The 24,242-nt window shown below is 46.6% G+C and overlaps 1 protein-coding gene across 2 annotated transcripts in view; it reads right to left on the bottom strand.

Moving 5' to 3' along the window:
• Positions 1-24,242, bottom strand: part of RAB3C (RAB3C, member RAS oncogene family) — a 455,623-nt gene that overhangs the window by 44,792 nt on the left and 386,589 nt on the right. For both annotated transcript variants that reach the window (XM_086960665.1, XM_086960664.1), the window contains exon 4: positions 446-570. In XM_086960665.1, the coding sequence (XP_086816791.1) occupies positions 446-570 (125 nt within the window). The remainder of the gene's footprint in view (positions 1-445; positions 571-24,242) is intronic.

The raw sequence follows: 24,242 nt of genomic DNA, 5'->3' as shown, positions 1-24,242 counted from the left end.
ACCCCAAAACTGAAATTTTCAAAACACAGCTCTGCAAATACTTCTTAATCCTGACCTGCAGCAATCTCTGCATTTTCAGCTTAGAGGATATTCAAGGTCTATTTCAAGTTCTGCTGCTGGGAAGCTAATGATAACTGAAGGACATGGTGACCTGTTTACTTCACCACTGTGGAGGTGAAGCTGGGAACTGGCTTTAAATTCTTCTGAAAAAGCAAGCCCCACCAAAAATGGCAAACCATGAAGAAATTAGCAAGCAAAGGAAGTATTAGAAGCAATTTTAGTTCGAGGAAAAACACTGAAAAATCACCTAATTGCTACTTTTAAATCATTTTTCATTTGCACGATGGAGCGTGATCCGCTTTAATTAAACACATTATTGCATTTAATTAAGATTCTTGATTCCGTTAGAACTAATTACAAAGCTGAATGTCCTGTGGGGTCTTACCAAGCTGCTCTGCTAAATGCCTTCCTCTTTCAGTGGCGACCACCCTCTCATCTTCCATGTCACACTTGTTTCCAACTAAAATCACCTGGGCATTGTCCCACGAGTATGTCTTGATCTGAGTAGACCTGTTAAAGAGAGAGATGGTGTTACAGAATGATAGACCTGGCAGGCTTTAATCTCATAAAGAAAACTGGCATGTCATGTTTCAGTCATTTCATACTGGTTCTGGGGTTTCACGTGGCTTTTGCTGTCGATGAGTGCAGGTGGAAATTAACTAATCCCTCATATTTTTTATGACATATTTGTATTGTTTTCCATAAACAGAATTTGGCACAGGTTGGATGCATGATACAACATTAGCTACAATATAAAATATTTACATGGATGTAATTGTCAGACACGGCATACATTATTGAAATAGAGGTCTTATCCCCCTCCCCCCCCCCCGCTCCCCCCATTCACCTTTATTTGAGGAAGTATCAAGGAAAGGACACAAAATAATCAGCGCCCAACATTCATATTCTCCAGACCTTTTTTTGGTTTCTTGCACATCCTTGCATTTATTCACTGTTTTCTCAGCAGCCAAGCTTGTATCCATAACTATCAACCAATCAATGATCAGGGTTGGGTCACTGGTGTTCCATTCACGTGTGACACTTCGCTTGACCACCAGGAATCTGAGACCTACTAGAGTCTCGAGCCTGTGTTCCCCTCCCAGCCGTCCATTACACTCATCCATTCCTTTTATGTAAATTATATTGGAGAGGCCATGTTTCGGAGTGAGTTCACCATGTGCACTAGAAGCAGGGGCAGCTCCTCGGGTATGGCGGAGGAGAATCGCCCGACTGCTGGAAGGAGCAGGGGAAAACGTAAAATAAAATGATAATAAAAGCAATTGCTTTATTATCATTTTGTTTTACCTGTAGGAGCTGGTTAGAACATGCAGCCATCATCAGAGTCCTGGGGACGAGGCCATCAGCAGAAGGAGTGGGGGAAACTGGGTACTGCTTTCAGTGCGCATATGGGTTTGGCCGGCTGTCTCAAGACGGCCAAACCGACATGCGCACTGACCTCTCCCCAGCCCGAGCTGCATTGCCGGGCGGAGAGAGCAGCAGGTGCAGGCTTCCAGTCCCCTTTGGAGCGGGAAACAAGCCCGCTCAGACCAATCCCAGCGCTTCAAGAAGTGCTGGGGTTGGCCTTAGGGGAGTCTCGTAGCCTGTGCTCATCGGAAATGCAGTTTGTAGTTCCTGGACCAGAAGAGCACCAAGAAGAGGATGGTAGAGGCGGCGGCCAACAACAGGGAGGTAAGTGTACTTTTTTTTTCTCGTTTTCCCTCGAGCTGCCCCTCCACTTCTTGTCGACAGCATCCACCACTGCACTAGAAGCCTATGCATTTAGAAGAAGGTATTTATTCCTTAGAATGGTGCCGCTCTTCCTGAAAATGAATGAATGTCCTTTTCATTGCCCGTGTTTCTAAAACAGAAGCAATTTACAAAAAGGGGGTGGTGATGAACAGAGTGTCTGAGTTAAACAGACCACTCTTACCCAGTCCAAAGATCAGGGCTTGATCCATCACCGTTATTTATCTCACTGCCCCATCCCAGCTCAGAACATGGCTATATGCAAATCAGTCTGTCCCTGGCCCAGTGCATCATGGGAACAGGGCAGACTAAACTACCAAGCCAATTCTTCACCAGAAAGGAGACAAGCTACCGGGGACCGGTTTCTGGCATTTCAGCCTTCTTCGGCCCGGCTTGCTTGAATCCTGATGGAGCAGTGAGAAAGGGACTCATGTCTGAGTATACCCTGCCACACCTATAGTGGCCAAAAACGATTTACAAAAAGGGGGTGGTGATGAACAGAGTGTCTGAGTTAAACAGACCACTCTTACCCAGTCCAAAGATCAGGGCTTGATCCATCACCGTTATTTATCTCACTGCCCCATCCCAGCTCAGAACATGGCTATATGCAAATCAGTCTGTCCCTGGCCCAGTGCATCATGGGAACAGGGCAGACTAAACTATAGGCATGGGCGGAAAATCCGTTCCGCTCGCGGATTTTGCGGATTTTCGGGAAATCCGCAATCCGCGAGATTTGCGAATTTCCCGCAAAATCCGCAAATCCGCAAGCAGCGGATTTTGCTCGCACTGCTCGCACTGTTCGCGTGAGTTCGCGCCCCGCGAATAAGTGCAAAATTGCAGAAATACGATCTTAGCAAAACTGAAAGTAACTACTTACCAGGTTCAAAAGTTCAGGCTCATCATTAGTAGCCATTTCCTGTAGTGCTTCCTGAGGGGCCCCTCCAGAGTTCAGTTGCCAGTTGAAACTATTATGTGACCCTGCTCTGAACCTCAGAATAGTTACACATATGCCACAAAGGTCCTGAATTACAGCTAAGGGAGACAAGCAGGAGCCAGGCTGGAAGGTAAAATCCATTAATCAGCCCCTAATTCATTATTGTCAGTTGGGGCAGGGCAGGTGTTGTAACTAATTTTGCAACAATGAAAGCACTTAGCAAGTGCAAAAGATCACTAATCAGGGCGCACTAAGGAAGCAGGTGCCAGCTAAAAAAATATTCTGTGACACATTAATCAGCCCCAAATTAATTCAGGTCACTTGAGGCAGGGAAGGTGTGCTTTGCTTTGCCGAAAATAATGTACACTGGACAACCAGAGGGTGTGGTGATGAAACAGAGGGTGGCATGGGTGGGCCAGAGGGTGGCATGAGTAGTCAGAGAGTGGCAGTGGTGACAGAGAGTGGCAGTGATGAAGAAGAGTGTCCCAAACAGGCTGGACACGTAGAAACAACAAGTTCGCAAAACTTGCGACCCGACAGGTAAGTTCGCAAATTGCGAAATTGTAAAAACCCTCGCGAACTGGCAGAAACACGGGCGAACACAAAAAAAAAAAAATCCGCAAATTCGCGGGAATTCGCGGATTTTGCTGATTGCGAATCCGCAAATCCGCAAAATTCGCGAACGCGAGATCCGCAAAATTCGCTCATGCTTGCTAAACTACCAAGCCAATTCTTCACCAGAAAGGAGACAAGCTACCGGGGACCGGTTTCTGGCATTTCAGCCTTCTTCGGCCCGGCTTGCTTGAATCCTGATGGAGCAGTGAGAAAGGGACTCATGTCTGAGTATACCCTGCCACACCTATAGTGGCCAAAAACGATTTACAAAAAGGGGGTGGTGATGAACAGAGTGTCTGAGTTAAACAGACCACTCTTACCAAGTCCAAAGATCAGGGCTTGATCCATCACCGTTATTTATCTCACTGCCCCATCCCAGCTCAGAACATGGCTATATGCAAATCAGTCTGTCCCTGGCCCAGTGCATCATGGGAACAGGGCAGACTAAACTACCAAGCCAATTCTTCACCAGAAAGGAGACAAGCTACCGGGGACCGGTTTCTGGCATTTCAGCCTTCTTCGGCCCGGCTTGCTTGAATCCTGATGGAGCAGTGAGAAAGGGACTCATGTCTGAGTATACCCTGCCACACCTATAGTGGCCAAAAACGATTTACAAAAAGGGGGTGGTGATGAACAGAGTGTCTGAGTTAAACAGACCACTCTTACCCAGTCCAAAGATCAGGGCTTGATCCATCACCGTTATTTATCTCACTGCCCCATCCCAGCTCAGAACATGGCTATATGCAAATCAGTCTGTCCCTGGCCCAGTGCATCATGGGAACAGGGCAGACTAAACTACCAAGCCAATTCTTCACCAGAAAGGAGACAAGCTACCGGGGACCGGTTTCTGGCATTTCAGCCTTCTTCGGCCCGGCTTGCTTGAATCCTGATGGAGCAGTGAGAAAGGGACTCATGTCTGAGTATACCCTGCCACACCTATAGTGGCCAAAAACGATTTACAAAAAGGGGGTGGTGATGAACAGAGTGTCTTAGTTAAACAGACCACTCTTACCCAGTCCAAAGATCAGGGCTTGATCCATCACCGTTATTTATCTCACTGCCCCATCCCAGCTCAGAACATGGCTATATGCAAATCAGTCTGTCCCTGGCCCAGTGCATCATGGGAACAGGGCAGACTAAACTACCAAGCCAATTCTTCACCAGAAAGGAGACAAGCTACCGGGGACCGGTTTCTGGCATTTCAGCCTTCTTCGGCCCGGCTTGCTTGAATCCTGATGGAGCAGTGAGAAAGGGACTCATGTCTGAGTATACCCTGCCACACCTATAGTGGCCAAAAACGATTTACAAAAAGGGGGTGGTGATGAACAGAGTGTCTGAGTTAAACAGACCACTCTTACCCAGTCCAAAGATCAGGGCTTGATCCATCACCGTTATTTATCTCACTGCCCCACCCCAGCTCAGAACATGGCTATATGCAAATCAGTCTGTCCCTGGCCCAGTGCATCATGGGAACAGGGCAGACTAAACTACCAAGCCAATTCTTCACCAGAAAGGAGACAAGCTACCGGGGACCGGTTTCTGGCATTTCAGCCTTCTTCGGCCCGGCTTGCTTGAATCCTGATGGAGCAGTGAGAAAGGGACTCATGTCTGAGTATACCCTGCCACACCTATAGTGGCCAAAAACGATTTACAAAAAGGGGGTGGTGATGAACAGAGTGTCTGAGTTAAACAGACCACTCTTACCCAGTCCAAAGATCAGGGCTTGATCCATCACCGTTATTTATCTCACTGCCCCATCCCAGCTCAGAACATGGCTATATGCAAATCAGTCTGTCCCTGGCCCAGTGCATCATGGGAACAGGGCAGACTAAACTACCAAGCCAATTCTTCACCAGAAAGGAGACAAGCTACCGGGGACCGGTTTCTGGCATTTCAGCCTTCTTCGGCCCGGCTTGCTTGAATCCTGATGGAGCAGTGAGAAAGGGACTCATGTCTGAGTATACCCTGCCACACCTATAGTGGCCAAAAACGATTTACAAAAAGGGGGGTGGTGATGAACAGAGTGTCTGAGTTAAACAGACCACTCTTACCCAGTCCAAAGATCAGGGCTTGATCCATCACCGTTATTTATCTCACTGCCCCATCCCAGCTCAGAACATGGCTATATGCAAATCAGTCTGTCCCTGGCCCAGTGCATCATGGGAACAGGGCAGACTAAACTACCAAGCCAATTCTTCACCAGAAAGGAGACAAGCTACCGGGGACCGGTTTCTGGCATTTCAGCCTTCTTCGGCCCGGCTTGCTTGAATCCTGATGGAGCAGTGAGAAAGGGACTCATGTCTGAGTATACCCTGCCACACCTATAGTGGCCAAAAACGATTTACAAAAAGGGGGTGGTGATGAACAGAGTGTCTGAGTTAAACAGACCACTCTTACCCAGTCCAAAGATCAGGGCTTGATCCATCACCGTTATTTATCTCACTGCCCCATCCCAGCTCAGAACATGGCTATATGCAAATCAGTCTGTCCCTGGCCCAGTGCATCATGGGAACAGGGCAGACTAAACTACCAAGCCAATTCTTCACCAGAAAGGAGACAAGCTACCGGGGACCGGTTTCTGGCATTTCAGCCTTCTTCGGCCCGGCTTGCTTGAATCCTGATGGAGCAGTGAGAAAGGGACTCATGTCTGAGTATACCCTGCCACACCTATAGTGGCCAAAAACGATTTACAAAAAGGGGGTGGTGATGAACAGAGTGTCTGAGTTAAACAGACCACTCTTACCCAGTCCAAAGATCAGGGCTTGATCCATCACCGTTATTTATCTCACTGCCCCATCCCAGCTCAGAACATGGCTATATGCAAATCAGTCTGTCCCTGGCCCAGTGCATCATGGGAACAGGGCAGACTAAACTACCAAGCCAATTCTTCACCAGAAAGGAGACAAGCTACCGGGGACCGGTTTCTGGCATTTCAGCCTTCTTCGGCCCGGCTTGCTTGAATCCTGATGGAGCAGTGAGAAAGGGACTCATGTCTGAGTATGCCCTGCCACACCTATAGTGTATAAATTTGCATACAGCCAGGTTCTGAAACTGGGATGGTGCAGTGAGCTAAAAAACGGTGTTGGATCTAGCCCTGATCTCTTGACTGGGTGAGAGCTTTCTGCTTAATTCAGAAACTCTGTCCCTCATCACCCCTTGTTGTAAATATTTTTGTCCACCCTAAGCGTGGAAGGGTATTCTCAGATGTGAGACCCTTGCTTATTGCACCATCAGGATTCAAGCAAACCGGGCCGAAGACGGCTGTAATGCCAGAAACCGGTCCCCGGGAGCTTGTTTCCTTCCCAGTGTAAGAATTGGCTTTTGTAGTTTGGTTTGCCCTGTTCCCATCATGCACTGGGACAGGAACAGACTAATTTGCATACAGCCAGGTTCTGAAACTGGGATGGTGCAGTGAGCTAAAAAACGGTGTTGGATCTAGCCCTGATCTCTTGACTGGGTGAGAGCTTTCTGCTTAATTCAGAAACTCTGTCCCTCACCACCCCTTGTTGTAAATATTTTTGTCCACCCTAAGCGTGGAAGGGTATTCTCAGATGTGAGACCCTTGCTCATTGCACCATCAGGATTCAAGCAAACCGGGCCGAAGACGGCTGTAATGCCAGAAACCGGTCCCCGTGAGCTTGTTTCCTTCCCAGTGTAAGAATTGGCTTTTGTAGTTTGGTTTGCCCTGTTCCCATCATGCACTGGGACAGGAACAGACTAATTTGCATACAGCCAGGTTCTGAAACTGGGATGGTGCAGTGAGCTAAAAAACGGTGTTGGATCTAGCCCTGATCTCTTGACTGGGTGAGAGCTTTCTGCTTAATTCAGAAACTCTGTCCCTCACCACCCCTTGTTGTAAATATTTTTGTCCACCCTAAGCGTGGAAGGGTATTCTCAGATGTGAGACCCTTGCTCATTGCACCATCAGGATTCAAGCAAACCGGGCCGAAGACAGCTGTAATGCCAGAAACCGGTCCCCGGGAGCTTGTTTCCTTCCCAGTGTAAGAATTGGCTTTTGTAGTTTGGTTTGCCCTGTTCCCATCATGCACTGGGACAGGAACAGACTAATTTGCATACAGCCAGGTTCTGAAACTGGGATGGTGCAGTGAGCTAAAAAACGGTGTTGGATCTAGCCCTGATCTCTTGACTGGGTGAGAGCTTTCTGCTTAATTCAGAAACTCTGTCCCTCACCACCCCTTGTTGTAAATATTTTTGTCCACCCTAAGCGTGGAAGGGTATTCTCAGATGTGAGACCCTTGCTCATTGCACCATCAGGATTCAAGCAAACCGGGCCGAAGACGGCTGTAATGCCAGAAACCGGTTCCCGGGAGCTTGTTTCCTTCCCAGTGTAAGAATTGGCTTTTGTAGTTTGGTTTGCCCTGTTCCCATCATGCACTGGGACAGGAACAGACTAATTTGCATACAACCAGGTTCTGAAACTGGGATGGTGCAGTGAGCTAAAAAACGGTGTTGGATCTAGCCCTGATCTCTTGACTGGGTGAGAGCTTTTTGCTTAATTCAGAAACTCTGTCCCTCACCACCCCTTGTTGTAAATATTTTTGTCCACCCTAAGCGTGGAAGGGTATTCTCAGATGTGAGACCCTTGCTCATTGCACCATCAGGATTCAAGCAAACCGGGCCGAAGACGGCTGTAATGCCAGAAACCAGTCCCCGGGAGCTTGTTTCCTTCCCAGTGTAAGAATTGGCTTTTGTAGTTTGGTTTGCCCTGTTCCCATCATGCACTGGGACAGGAACAGACTAATTTGCATACAGCCAGGTTCTGAAACTGGGATGGTGCAGTGAGCTAAAAAACGGTGTTGGATCTAGCCCTGATCTCTTGACTGGGTGAGAGCTTTCTGCTTAATTCAGAAACTCTGTCCCTCACCACCCCTTGTTGTAAATATTTTTGTCCACCCTAAGCGTGGAAGGGTATTCTCAGATGTGAGACCCTTGCTCATTGCACCATCAGGATTCAAGCAAACCGGGCCGAAGACGGCTGTAATGCCAGAAACCGGTCCCCGGGAGCTTGTTTCCTTCCCAGTGTAAGAATTGGCTTTTGTAGTTTGGTTTGCCCTGTTCCCATCATGCACTGGGACAGGAACAGACTAATTTGCATACAGCCAGGTTCTGAAACTGGGATGGTGCAGTGAGCTAAAAAACAGTGTTGGATCTAGCCCTGATCTCTTGACTGGGTGAGAGCTTTCTGCTTAATTCAGAAACTCTGTCCCTCACCACCCCTTGTTGTAAATATCTAAAACAGAAGCATGCACAGGCCGCTGAGACATTGCTGAATGTCCGTGACGAGTAGCTATAGAAAGGATTATTGGCTCCTTTCCTTGAGGAAGGGAAATTGTAGGGGTCATGAAGAGTCTTGAGGAGCACACCCACTCTCGTCACTTCATGCTTCAGTCTGACAGTGCTTACCCTCGAGGGAGCTTTCAGGTATCTCAAAGCAGGAACAGGCCTCTAACACTCAATCTCTTGAGGAAGTGCGGGGCACAGCTGCTCTTCGATCCCATGTTGCCTGTGAGGTGCAAACTATGATAGTGTGTACTTGTCAGCACAACATCTGCATTAATTCAGGGACATGGTTATCATTGGTGAAGCTGGTGCAGTGGCAGTAGGGCTCAAGGCTGTGGTGCTTGAGGCAGCTTCATCCCTAAGGGAACCCCCTGAAGCCCTCACCAGAGCCCAGGGGCAATGGGAATGAGGCTGTGGCCACAATGAACCAGTATCATGGTTCAACAACATCTCATTGTTCAAAAAGATCTTGAAGGAGGAGGAAAATGGAACTAACACTACAGGAATAATAAAATCCTAGCAACCGACCCCAACAAAATGGTGGGCATGAGCACTGAGAAGAGTGGGAATGGCCTACCCCTAGTTCACCCACACCACCTTCAGCCCAGCAAAGGATCACTGTGCAAGAAGATCCATTCAAGCAACCCTTCGCAACCTCTAACCTGCTGTTAGAGCTGGCGCATCTTCACACCCCTGTCTGCGATATAACCTGAGACCGCATCCAGCACCCAGCCATAGACTGGAAGCCTATGTGCGAAAAATTGGGTTATGGGTTGGGGGACGTGAAGCCTTACTCCTGTAATAGCCACAAAATCTGTCAGGATGAACCACAAAAGTCACAAAATTACCTCTCTGGTAGCTTGGAACAAAAGTAGTCAGGTTTAACTTACGGACAATGTTTAACGCATTTATGGAGCACACAAACCTTAATAAAGTGAAAAAACAACACAATTAAAATCCTAAATCAATTTAGAAAAATAGTGTGAAATGCAAAAAATATCATGACACCAAAATGACAAACATTCAAACAGTAGAATGACACAAATTCAAACAGTAGAATAGACTGGAACAAAGTCACAAGTTCAGGCTGACCGCAATGGAGCTCCGGCTAGGTTAGGCTCGCTGAAAAAGTTACCCTCTCAAAGTCCGGTGTAAAGAGCCCAGTTCATACTGGAGGCCACAAGAAGTGGTGTCAGCATCATTGATGATTGCCGATTTAGCGCAGAGAGCAGGTCATGCGTCATGGACGGTCGTTGCTGCAGTGTGAAGATTTTTTCAATGCACAGCGGATAGTCATTGCTGGAGCTTCACTACTCGAAGTGTAGATCTCGCATTGTTGGTCACTGCCGCGTAAAGAGTCAGGTGCGGGCGGCATGATCTTGGTGTGAACAGGCCTGTTCGCAGTCAAGAATAGCCCAAAACTTCAGGATTTCCTCCATGGTATCAGCTGAGCTCCAGGAGGAGCTCAGCTGATACCATATCAAGGGTCCACAACTTGGGAGGCAACTCTTGGGGATCAATACCTCACTCCAGCAGGGCTCAAGCAGGTCCAGTTGCAGGTCCAGACAGGTCCAATGCCGCAAGTCAGCTGGGAAGTTGCAGAGAGGCCTCTGGACCTTGTTGTGTCCCTGGAGATCAGAACAGGAGGTCAGCTAACTAGACTTGGAGTCATTCAGGGAGCCTGAGATGAAAGGTACAGGTCCAGTCATCCTTCCAAAACAAGAGCCTAGTCCTCAAGCAGCAGAGCAATTCTCTTCAGCAGGGCAGTCTATTTTCTGTAGTGGCCACAGGCCTAGAAGTATACTGAAGAGTGGGTCTGAAAATCCTAGCCTTATACCTGGTGCCAGTTTTGAAGTGGAAGAAACATGTAGAGTGTTCCCCCCTCAGTAGTATCAGGAATTTCCTGCCTCTCTGCCATAGTTTCAGTATGTATGGGGGCTAATAGGCTAGTCTGATGTTCTTTCTGTGTGTGCTGAGGCAGTTTCTTTCAAGTGCAAGTGTGATATGTGGCTGCTCTGCTCCTCCCATTAAGTCTAAAAGGCCCATCCTGTCAATACACACTCCCTCTATTGTGTGGCTGCCGTGGAGGAATAAACAAAGCCCAACTGTCAACTACATCTAGTCTTGTATCTAGTAACAGGCTGCAGGAACCAAATGGTTAAGACAAGAAAATGGCAACTTCCTTAAAATGACATTTTACAATCTTACTCTCCAAAGATTTTAAATTACACTTTCTTAGACACCAAACATGGCTTTTCCAACATGCTCCCAAACAAATGTTATCCTATGGGAGAGGTAGGTCTCACAGTAATGAAAAACGCATTTGGGTGTTTTTCACTACCAGGACACGTAAAACTTTAAAATACAAGTCCTACTTTTTAAATACACTGCACCCTGCCCTATGGGCTGTCGAGGGTCCACCTTAGTGGTGACATATATATATTAAAAAGAGAGTTAGTCCTGGGGAAAGATTTATTTTGCCAGGCTGCAATGTCAGACATAAGACATGTTGAAAAGGTTGCTTTAGTGGGTGGCGCACTAAGTGCTGCATGCCCACCAGTAGCAGTTAATTTACCAGCCCTGGGTTTAAGGTATACCACTTTACCAGGGACTTATAAGTAAATTAAATGTGCCAACTGAGTGTGAACTAATTTTACCATTTTAAAGGAGAGAGCACAGACACTTTAGCACTAGTTAACAGTGGTAAAGTGCATACAGGCACATGCATCAATCTCGGCATTTGCGATTCCTTAATTGCGATTTTTAAGGAATCGCAATTAAGGAATCGCAAATGCCTATGCATCAAGAAATCGCTAAATAAATTGCGATTCCTTAGAATTCCTTATTTGCGATTAGCATTTTGCGAATCGCAATTAAGGAATCCCTTCCCATTCATTCCTATGGGCCTAGAGGCCCATAGGAATGAATGGGAAGACAATCTCAATTTGCGATTCGCAATTAGCTAATCGCAAATTGAGATTGCGATTTCAAGGGTGCAGGGGTGTCCAAAGGACACCCTGTTGCACCCCTGAAATCAAACAATGCACATATGTTGTGTACACACATGCCCTAAGGGCATGTGTGTACACAACATGAAAGTTAAAAATATGAACAAAATTGCATATTTCTAACTTTTCGCAAAATTACCATGAGGTCCAACCTCATGGTAATTTTTTCTCTCTAATTGGGAAATCGCAATTTTTTTAAGTTTCATGCATTGCTTTTAAGGAATCGCAAAATTGCGATTCCTTAAAAGCAATCGCACTTGGGAATCGCAAACGGCCGAATTTTGCGATTCGCACCGTTTGCGATTCCCAAATCGCTTGATGCATGTGCCTGATAGTGTCCTAGAAGCCGAATAAAACGGATTCAGAAAACAGGAGGGGTGAAGGCACAAAGTTTGTGGGTGACTCTGCAGCACTGCAACACTATATATGTGGACTGGCCACCATCCTGCACTAAGAACATTTTTCTGAAGAAGGATAGGGTACAATCCAAAATGGAGATGGGTCTAGTGAGCCATTAGGGTACTCCGTGTGGCATATCCCCAAGTCACATACACCTAGAAACCAGGTTCTGCTGAAGGAATACATTATTTACTTGAGCCCTGTTCTAGTCACTCCACAAAGTGCCACGCTGAATTGCTAATTGCATGTTTTAACTTCTGTGAACAAAACGGAATATTATCTTTTTTAAAATACCTGCTGATCGCATTCTGGCACACACTTTCCAACTCTGTGTACTTTTGATCCTGAAAATCGTACCTAGAACGATGTTTTCGTCTTCCCTCTGACTGGAAGGGGGAGGACACCACTTCCTGTTCGAACTGCTGGCGGTTAGCGCTCTAGCAGTTGAGTCTACCGGGGCTATTTAGCCCTCGCCCCCTACCAAGCGCGCAGCGGTTGCGCGCAGGTGTGCCGAAGACAACGCCGAAGACTAGCCAAAGAGTAGCCCGTCTGCGCCCGTCCGCGACAGGACAGGGCCAGGGGCCACCCTCCTTGCCCTTGCTATTATGGACCGAGCCTTCCCCACTCCTTGTATCAGGTACGCTCCACATGCTCTCAGGGCACTACAACCTCTTCGACAATACTGCTGTAAAAACAAAACGCTTATGTGTCCTGAGGGTCCCTTCTCCTGTATTAAATGCGGATTTCAAGCCACGCCTTCCCACATCATCTTCGGACAACCCACAGAGAATACAGACGTTCAGGGAAGCTGGGATAGCTTTTTGCTAAATGTCAGATCACTCCCTAAACACTGTATAGAACTATGGGACACTATTTACAATACTCAACCTAAGATATGTTTCTTAACTGAAACATGGCTGAAACCCCACACTATCCCTACCATTACCCTAGGGATACCTATGGGATATAAAATTCTTCGCCTTGACCGCCCTGTGAAGGTGGGAGGCGGAATCGCTATTATATACAGAGACACTCTAAATGTTAGAGTCCTAGAACAAGTGATGCTCCCTACTATAGAAGTACTCATTTTCCATTTAAAAATAAACCCAAAAATACAATGGAAAGGAGCCCTAGTCTACCGTCCACCTGGACCCAATGCTGGTTTCTCCCTTGCCCTCACTGAATTTCTAGCCCCCCATTTGAAAGCTAATGAAAACTTCATTTTACTTGGAGATTTTAACTTTCATATTGACATTGTTGATCACCAGGATACTAATGCATTCCTTACTGATCTTGCCTTGCTAGGGTTACATCCTAGAAATAGTGGCCCCACTCATTCGGGTGGTCACACTTTGGACCTGATCCTTACTACCCAACCTAATGTCCACTGCTATCCCCCCAAACATATTGATCGGTCGGACCATAAACTGATTGACTTCTCCATACCACATCTATCTAATTCCATAAACCGCCCGGCTACTCACCCTATTAAACGTAGGCCATGGCACAAAATCACTTTCCCAAACTCACTCAAACATGGGAACAGCCTCTACTCACCAATTTCGACAACATCGATACTGCTCTCTCCATGTTCAATTCCACTCTAATGACAGCTATTGACTCTCTAGCCCCTCAGAAAAATGCTAAAAAACCCACCATAGCGAAAAGGGAAACATGGTATACGGAAGCTCTCAAAAAAATCACTACAATCTCAGACACCTTGGAAACTGAGGTCCCTGAAATTTCGCCGCAAATGACTTCTGGAAAAACTCTTCTGGATATTCCAGAAATAACCACTAAGGACCTGACCACACTCATCAACCAAACTAAGTCCGGTTCTCCTACCGATCTGATACCAGCCAAATTCATCTCCCCGCTAATTGAGATATTAGGTCCCCATATTCAGAAACTACTCAACCTGTCTTTTGTCAAAGGTCAGCTCCCACTCGCATGGAAGGAAGCGGTAGTGAACCCCATACGTAAAAATTCCACCTTGCCCTGGTCAGCACTCTCCAACCTTTGCCCGATTTCTCTCCTTCCTTTCATCAGCAAACTGGCAGAGAAGCACGTTAACACCATTCTTTCCAACTTTATCGAAGCGACAGGGGGCCTGGACCAATCCCAATCTGGATTCAGGCCCAACCACAGCACTGAATCGGCCCTCCTCTCTGTGACAGATCAGATCAAAATGTCACAAGATAAAGGGGGCTCTATGATTCTAGTGCTGTTGGACCTGTCCGCAGCCTTCGATACCGTGTCTCATAACACCCTGCTGAACCGGTTGCAGGGAGTAGGAATCGGAGGCGTAGCACTATCTTGGTTGGAGAGTTTCCTGTCCGGGAGATCGCAATCTATCAGACTGGGCCCCTTTCATTCAATATCAAGGGGGCTCACGAAGGGGGTGCCACAGGGCTCATGCCTTAGCCCTACACTGTTTAATGTCTATGTGGCCCCCCTTGCTGAGATTGTGCGGAAATATGGGTTCATACCGGTTTCCTACGCTGACGACACCCAGCTCCTCTACCCTTTCAGTTCCCTTGGCCCCAAAACCAAGGAGAACTTTGCTGAAGGTATGAGAGCGGTGTCACACTGGATGGCGAGGAATTGCCTCCAGTGTAATGTAACAAAAACAGAGGTCTTGCTCTTTGGCAAAGCAAGTATCCTTTGGTCCCCTGACTGGTGGCCATTTGATCTTGGCCCAGTACCTGCACCCAAACCTCACGTTAAAAATCTCGGAGTGAAGTTGGATCAAAAACTGACCCTGAAAGAACACACAAACTACATTGTGGGTCTGTGTTTCCACACCATTGGTCTACTTAGGCGCGTCTTTCCTTTTCTCCCTGCCACATGTAGAAAGACTCTTGTACAGGCCTTGGTAACCAGTCGCCTGGACTACTGTAACGGCCTGCTAACATTAGCTAATGCAGATGCAGTAGGCCGCTTGCAGGTAGTCCAGAATACAGCAGCAAGACTGGTCATGGGTGTACCTGCCAGGACTCCTTCTAAGCCCTTGCTGAAAGAACTGCACTGGCTTCCCATACGGCAGCGCATCAACTTTAAGATCTGTTGCACGGTGCACAAATGCCTGTATGGAGCAAGTCCTAAGTACCTATCCCAGTCTCTGGAACTGTACCAGCCCAGCAGGTCCCTCCGCTCATGCAACCAAGCCCTGTTAAAACCTCCCATTACAAAGAAAACTAGACAAGGAGACCGTGCTTTCTCCTCTGTTGGTCCTGCCCTCTGGAACAGTCTTCCCATTGACCTAAGAACTACCATAAATCACCTATCCTTCAGAAAGGCATTAAAAACCTTTCTCTACCAAGAAGCATTTCCATCCATATAACCTCCCAGGCTGCTCTATCTGATAATCCCTCAGCTGGCAAAGCGCGGAGATACCCTTACGGGATTGATTCCTGCGCTATAGAAGAAATTAAAATAAATAAATAAAAATAAAAGGAAGTGGGTCTGCTTGAGGCCCACTCCACACTAACAAACTACGGGTCTGATTTACAAAGGTAACTTGCATGTAGTAAAATTACAAGGAGGAGTCTCGGCACTCAGGTGGAATCTCTTCACTGTGCGAGATTATGCCCCAAGTGTGGAGATTCCATCCCAAGTGAGTAGACGCTGCCCTAAGTGCGGAGACTCAGCACTTGAAACTTTACTACATGCAAGTTGCCTTTCTTGAATCGAGCCCTAAGTGTTGGAGTCTAGTTTGTTTTCCATGCTCCCCACCTTGCATATCACCAGAATTGAAAGCCGAAAGGTGTTCTGGTGTAGGTGTCAGCTCATGAATTCAGTTTTTAAAATGTTTCTGCAATCCTAAACAGTTATGCAAACAGAAACAATCCATCTGAAATTTGCTGAGATTCAACACCATGCTATTGCAAGATGTAGAAGGTCCAGAGCGGATCAGTTGGTAGAAACATAACCAATAAATGTAAATGCTGTAATGCAAAGGTTTAGAGAGCCATTGTCTCTTTGGGACACACTGTTCTCCAGAAGCGAAAAACAGTGCACACTGCGGAAATTATATTGGGATCAGCTGACTTTCAATCCCCTTGTTGGAAGATCTATTTACAGAATGTTCTTCAAATCCCACAAATAAGCAACAGGCAGGAAACACATAACTGAAAGGATTTTTAATTACAATTCTGTTTAAGTGTAACAATATCTATGTATGCACTGTGCTCCTGACCATCTATTTGCTTTTGACATCTGGTATTTTGGCCTGCAGTCTTGTCATCATCATCAAAATACTGTAATTGGTATTTTACAACCATAAACGTATGCACAAATAAGACAATTATAAAAATAATATTAAAAACAGGCAGCACCATGGAACATATCACAATTTTTATAAATTCTTTTTATTTAAAAAAGAACAAAGAAAAACATCAGGTGACATTGGCAGTTTTTTCGCTGATCATTGTTACTTTCCCATATACACAGAATAATAAACACCACATTAAAAATCATGAGTCACAAGGTTTCATGCGCCTCTGCAGATCTCCCCAAAGTACCTATTCCAGGCCCCCCAGACCTTCCCCCACTCCTCCGGACATCCCTTGGCCACATTTTCCGACTTTTCCCTAAACATGCACCAGTCCAAGTCTTCCGCCCATTTCGAAACCCGGGGCGGCTGACTGACTCCCCACAGCTGAGCTATATTTCGTTTTGCTATCATATATGCCAACGCTACCCACAGTTTACTGTAGACACTTAAGTCCGTGGGTTCCCAAACATTTAGTATACACCTGCGGTCTTCTGGTAGTATCTCCACCCTCATGACCTCCTGCCCCTTATCGTGAATCCTCACCCAGTAGTCCTGTATCACAGTGCAGTGCAACAAAATATGTATAAAAGTACCAAGCTCTCTACACCCCCTCCGGCACTCTCCACTCTCTGCTCGACCCATACGAACCAGACGAGGTCCCGTAACATATGACCTATGAAGGATTTTAATTTGCACTAATCTAAGCCTCAACTGAATCGCAACAACTTTCGGGGAGGAGACCGCCTCCTGCCAGTCTTCATTGTCCAGTTCCACCCCATCTGCGTTCCATAGTGTTGTGATGAGACCCAACAAGTCCTCCATATTATTTATGAGTTTTAGGGAGATAGTCTTCTCCAGGAGGTGTCCGTCTAACACTCGGTCCTCGAGAGGGGAAGCGTCGGGAGGCGTGGTGTCTCTAGGGATATGCGTAAGTAGAGCATGTCTAATCTGGAGGTATCGGTAGTGCTCACTATCGTGAAGGCTGTAGTGTTGCTTCAGAGAGTCAAATGTATGCATTGCCTCTCTCCCCCATACATCTTTAATCTGCATGATCCCTGTAATATTCCATTTATCAAATACCTTGGACTTCCACAGACTCCCTTGGACTTCCACAGACTTCCAAGCCTCTCCGAGCTCCATAAGGGAGTGGCTAGTGTAAGCTTCCCCTCCCATTTAAGATGCCTGTTGGCCTTGTGCCACACATGCACACCGTGCGCCGTTGGGTCAGCTAGGTGAAACTGGCGAGGCCTGGCATACAGTGCCCTGGTGAAATCTCCACCCGGTACCTGCCAGCGGCCCATTGCATATCCCGGATCCCCGGGGGGTCTGTATATGACATGATTTACTGCCGCCAGCAGAGAGGCCCAGTAGTATTTCCGAAGATCTGGCAGTCCAATCCCCCCATCATACCAAGGGAAAGTGAGCTTTGGGAAAGCTATGCGGAGCCTACCTTCCCAAAGAAGCTTCCTCTGGAGGGCCTCTATTTCTTTGAAGTAGGGTGCCTGTACTGGGTCCATTGTGTTCTGGAGTGCATACAAAAATCAAGGGAGGGCCATCATCTTAAACAACACCGCTCTACCAAACAGGGAGAGCGGAAGAGCTTTCCAACGTTCCACGTCTCTCCTAAACCGAGTCAATAGAGGGCTCAAATTATTGGCGTATCGTAACTTCCGGTCAAGCGTGACATAGATACCAAGGTATTTGAACCCTGTTGGTTCGATTTGTATTGGGCATGACTGTGGGATTACTGGTGGCTTGCCCCTGAGGACGAATAGCACCGATTTCGCCCAGTTAATTGCTAAACCAAAAAATCTGCAGAATATGGCTAGTACATCTAGGAAACAGAACAGGGAACTCCTAGGGTTAGTGAGGTAATGCAGTATATTGTCAGCGTATAGTGAGATTTTATCCTTCCACTCTAATGTCCATCGCAGGCCCCGTATCGATCGGACCCACCGAACCCACGCTGCCAGGGGCTCCAAGGCCAGAGCAAAGAGAAGCGGGGACAAAGGACACCCCTGTCTTGGTGCCCCTACGAAGGGGAAAATCGCCGGATTAGCAATTATTTACAACCACTCTGGCGAGGGGGGTTCGTGTATAACAGATTCAGACAGCCCACAAACTCCGGTCGAAGCCCATCTTTTTCAACACTGTGAATAAGTAGACCTCGCCATAGTGGCGTCTAAGGACACTAGTACCGCTGGCTCCTGAATCGTCAGAATCCTGCCCAGTATTCTGTGTAATCTGCATAAGTTAAGGGCCTTGTTCCGCTGTGGCATGAATCCGGATAAATCCGGGTGCACCAAGGTAGTGATTACTTTGACCAATCTGTTCGCAAGCAGCTTTGGCAGAATTTGAAGCTCAGCATTGAGCAGTGAGATCGGTCAATACGAGGAACAGAGCGTCCTGGGTTTACCTGCCTTATGGATAACCATGATGTTTGACACTCTCTGATCATATAGGAGGTGTCCAACCTCTCTGCTTTCGACGAACATGGACCGGATAAAAGGGGCGAGTTTATGTGCATTCAGTTTATACAGCTCTATAGGGATTCCGTTAGGGCAGGTAGCCTTTCCGGAGCGCACCCCTGTGATTGCCTGCGCCACTTCGTCATCGGTGAAAGAGGAGTCTAAGTACTCCCGATTGTCATACAACAGCGTGGGCATCTGGAAGTCTCTAATCATAGCACTGTTATCCTCCTCTGTATGTCCTCCGACCGAGGTGTACACCCCTCTATAATATTTAGAGAATTCATCCGCCACTACTTGTGGGTCTGTGACTAGGATGGAATCAGCCCCCAGTAATTCCGGCACTAACACTCGACGCCCACTCTCCCCTCTCGAGCCATGCTATTAATTTGCCAGTCTTATCCCCGTGCTTGTGTATTCTACCCTGGGTGTCATTATTCTGAGCTATCGCCCTGTCTCTGGCAAGGCCCTTGTACTCTATCTTGTTGTAGTTTTAAAAGGTGAATCCCCGCCGAAGTTGCTGCCCTAGATACCTCCTCTTCTAGCCTCGTAACGTATGCCTCCACCCTCACCATATCCTCCTGGTGCTTCTTTTTCTTCCCCGCCACCAACGATAAAACCTCTCCTCTCACAACGCTCTTATAAGCTTCCCACAGGGTCCGTGCCGAGTCAACAGTTCCTACATTTTCCTGATAATCCCTATCCGATATCTTGGCAACCTGTCTCTTTGTAGCTGGATCCTTCAGGCGCCAAGCGCTAATAGGAGCCACCCTACCTACTACAGGCTGACCGATTTCTATCTGTACTCCCACTCCCCAGGTGACGCGCCGCTATAACCATGGCAGCCAGGGCCGCCAGTGTCAACACATAGTCTATTCTGGACATGCTATAGTGTGCTGCGGACCAGTGTGTATATTGTGTCTGTGTCTGTGTCGTATTACGTAACCTCTAACTGGCCACCAGCCCCCTCGTTTCTAAGAAGTCAGGGAGCCATCTATGTGCCGGTCTTAGTGGTCTGGCCGGGTACCTGTCAGTTTCTTCATCCATCACCGCATTGTAGTCGCCCCCAGCACCAATAGGCCCAGAGGCAAAGTGAGGAAGACAGTCCCCACGTCATGAAATGTGTTAGTCTGAAGACCAGGTGGGACATAAATTGATACGAAGGTAACCGTCCTCCCCTACCACCAACCTGGTATACCGATTTAGTAACCTCTCTGGTCGGACCATGTAGCCTAAATGGTCAGGGGAAAGGAGTTCTTCATCAGGATACCGACACCTCTGGACCCCGTGGTAAACCCAGCATGTGCCACCAACTTATAACCCCCTTTATGGAGAGCCATACAGCGATTGCCAATGAGGTGAGTCTCCTGCAATAGCACTATGTCTGGGGAGTGTCTTCTAATCAGCTGGTTGATCATTCCTCTCTTAATCCTGTCCCCCAAGCCATTAACATTCCAGCTTAGCACTTTTATCCCCGACCCCTGACTAGCGCTTGACATTGACATGGGCACAACTCAGTCACAACATTGTCACCTGCTGCAAAAAGGAAACTAAACAAAGAAAACCACATTGCAAACGATCTTGCATACCATGAAATCTCTGAACCAAACATCCACTTTTGCCCCCCGCTCCTCCCCCCACCCTGCACCCCTGCATATTGCTAGCGCCCATCCCCAACTTACAGTGTGCCTGTCGCCCAATACCCAACCTACTAAGCTAACTAAAGGTAGTAACGAGGAGGTGCCCACTGCCCAGGCCCTCTCCCTCCACCCCCCAAGATATTGACCTGAGCCACAGGTCAGTTCACAGCAGTCTTACTGTCCGGTAGGTCTGGCTAATAATGAGCTGCAGTACCGCCCCGCCACCCGACTCTCTCCATCAGTGCAATAGTTCTCACAGCCCCCATTATTCTTGTTCCAGTCGTTCCTCTTCTCTGCCACGATTTTGCTCCTCCAGTCTAACCGAGGGCCTACTGTTGACTCAGTCCAATGCCACTTCCGGATTGTCGAAGAACAAGGCCTTCCCCTTCATTTCCACCCGAAGCCAAGCCGGAAACATCATGGCATATCTAAGGCCCTTCTCCCTAAATTTCTTCTTCACTGGAAGAAAACTTTGCCTTTGTTTCTGTACCACTTGTGTGAAGTCTGGGAAGAAGGAAAGAGTTGCATTATCGTATCTATGGGGGCCACCTGCTCACGCCGCCTGCAGGATCACGTCTCTGTCTCGGAGGTTCAGCACCCTAGCAATCATCGGGCGAGGGGGTGCCCCCGGTCTAGGCCTACCTCCTGGCACTCTATGGGCCCGTTCTATTGTGAAAAATGTGCTGAGGCCCTTCGGCTTGAGATGATTAAGAACAATGTCTTCAACAAACAAATCTGGCGCCGGGCCCTCCGATTTCTCGGGCCCTCCAAGAATGCGTATGTTATTACGCCTGGTTCTCCCCTCGTATTCATCAAGCTTCCGGTCTGTAACATCTCGGGAAGTCTTAAGTTCACGTACCTCCTGCTGCAGCTACGCCATATCGTCGATCAAACTAGCGGTCTTAATGTCAAACAATTTAACTTGCCTTAGTGAGGTCCGCACGCAGCAGGTTAACCTCTATCTTGACTTTGTCCAGTTTATTGTAGAGGGATTCAATTTTTTCCCCCAGGGATAATTGGACCCATAACATATCACAATTTTAAAGCAGACAGTGACTTTTAAAAACAGTAAAATGTCCATCACTTATAAGTATTTAAGAGGGAAACATATTTGGGAAGAACAGTAGCCCTAGGAAATCCAGTCATATTATCGTCTATAAAAAAGCCCTGTTAAAAAATAGAAATTTAGAAGGAACAGATAAAATTCATCCCATTAAAAGGTTAAAGGACTGGCCTCTGTACTCCGCAAAAAATTCTGGCCAACACTTTCATTCTATTACACCAGCTTCAATATAAGTATTTAGAGACTGCACAAACAGTAATCTGACTGGAGTCGGTACACAACAGCGGTAAAGCATTCTGATACTGCTGACATCCAAGTTGTTTACATGATGGAATAATCCAGGATTTTTTAGGGCATACATTTGATGGTCAGAGGAATATAACGTGTGCTAAGGATTCCTCTGCCTGTTGACATGATGGACATGTAATAGTCACAGCACCACCTGGGTTCCATTTTTCTAGAAGCAGATGTAGTGGGAGAGTGCCATATCGAGATTTAAGATATATACCCTTAGCAGTTACTGGGGTTATACAATCCAAAAAAGGCTCAAAAACCATATCAATCTTAAAGTTTAAAAAAGTATCTGCTAAGGATCCCTCAGAAAGTGCCTGAGTTCGTCAGTCCACATCTATTCCCAAAAAGCCTTTTTAAGAGATATCTTTGATAGACACTTTGAAAGGGGGCAAGAAGACCAAAATTCACCCAGGCCTACCTCATGCAGCATATCTTTGACAAAAGAGAGACATTTGATATTACAAGCCCTATTGTGAGAAGCTACACTCTGAAAAGAATGGTAATAGCCTGCCAACGCTGCAGCATACTTAAGGTGCCTTCAGCATAACAATGGTCTGAGTTGGGATTTGTGGCATATCGGTTTAAGTTCCAGGTCACATCTGAGGGGTATCAATGGGGTATTTTTTGGCAAATGCATGAGGGCTCTTATTAAGATGTTCTCAGCCACCCCCAACGTGGTCTAGTCAACATTACTCCACACTTCTGCCCCGTACAGTGCACTGCTCTCTGCCTTACCGCTGTACACTTTCAAAGCAGGGGATATCTGTCTATCTCGGGACGCCTGATGCATTTGTAAAATAGGTGCTGCATGCTGGATAAGGTTAAAACTGCTTCTCCCCTCCTGCAAGGCCTAAGACATTGATTTAGTGAGGTTAATCCCCAGGTAGGAAAATTCAATGACCCTATCTAGTGGTCTGCCCTCCGAGAATATAGACCATCCAAAACACTTGTGTGGGCTGAGGGCCATAAATGTAGTCTTTGGATGATTAACCACCAGTCCACACTTGCTACAAAAAGTAGTGACTTTTCCCACTAAATATTGTAGACCACTCTGGATTTGTGATATTATTGGGGTGTTGTCTGCAGATAACAGGAGAGGAATCCTGGAACCTGCTAAATGAGGCGCATCATTCATATCATCTTCAAGGTGGGATTTCACATCATCAGTCTTACATAGATGCCCCACCACATCGTCGCAGTTCATAGTGAAGGTGTTTTATTTTTATATCCAACCCTCTGGTAAGGTCCGCTACATGACTGCACAGAACACACCAAAGTATGAGTGAATTCCATATTTGTGACATCCGCTTCTAAATCCTTCTATGTTAGTTTGTATGCAATCCGGGCACCCTCAATTGTAGTGTATATTTTCTCCTATAAGAAATATAATGTGACATTTCTTTATAACTTTTACTGGAAAATGCTATCAAAACAGAATTTGCAATGTCTAGTTAACCTGGGCTGAAGAGTCTAATGGTGGAACGACATTCCTATAATAAATACCCTGCCAGGAGTTTTGCGATATAAAATCCATTCTACCAGGGTCCATCAAAAGTGCATTCTGTACATATGCCCACTTTAAAACCTCCCCTTCCAGTTGCCACTTCAAGTGAGTCCCACACAAAGCCTACACTGGGATGGGAGCCGACCCTAGGGCTTCATAAGAACAATGTCACTGACTAAATATATTCTATTACTCTAATTCAGAAGGATGGCTAATGACAGTCACTGCAACCGTACCCTCCAGGAGGCCTAGCCCACGTGTTAGATCAAGGGAGGTTTTCACTGAAGGTCGCTGGAGGAACTGACAGGGCAACTGGTGGAGTTGGGAGACAGGAGATCACTCTGTTCAGTGGAGCCACACATTAAACAGTTTTAATATTTGGTGCATAGACATAGGTGTTATGTTTGATGCTACAAAGGTTGTATCCAGGGAAGGAAGTGTATCCCTCAGATGAATAACTGGTCTTCGCTAGTTTAGAAATTATATTATTGTTAGTCAAATCTCAATATTATGGACTGACCAGTTTACCTTTTAAAACTTCATGCTTGGCCTTCTCCAAGGAGAGATTCCCTCTTGTTCTGAAGATATTGACTCCACAAATAACGACCTACAACAATATTGATATAGATGTGCAGTCCACTTCTGCATACCTTGAATATATGCATATTATCTAGAAACATAATTTGGAGTTCAAAATAGTAAACCTATGTCTACCTAAATATACTCACCTGGATGATCTAGTGACGGTTAGTATTCTGGAGTATATATGTATGGAAGTTGATGTAAAAAAAACAATATTCTGGAAGTACGCCTTCTGAAGAGGCACTAAAGAATCTTTGCTTGTTGTACCAAAGAATTCATTAATGCCTGCCACTGGAGAAACATGATTCCTACTCTGTATCACATTTTTCTTCTAGCATTTCGTTCCAATTGT

The sequence above is a fragment of the Lissotriton vulgaris genome, chromosome 3_1 (assembly GCF_964263255.1).
Source record: "Lissotriton vulgaris chromosome 3_1, aLisVul1.2, whole genome shotgun sequence".
Taxonomy (NCBI): domain Eukaryota; kingdom Metazoa; phylum Chordata; class Amphibia; order Caudata; family Salamandridae; genus Lissotriton; species Lissotriton vulgaris.
The sequence above is the reverse complement of the archived record's forward strand: the minus strand, read 5'-3'. Positions and strand labels throughout refer to the sequence as shown.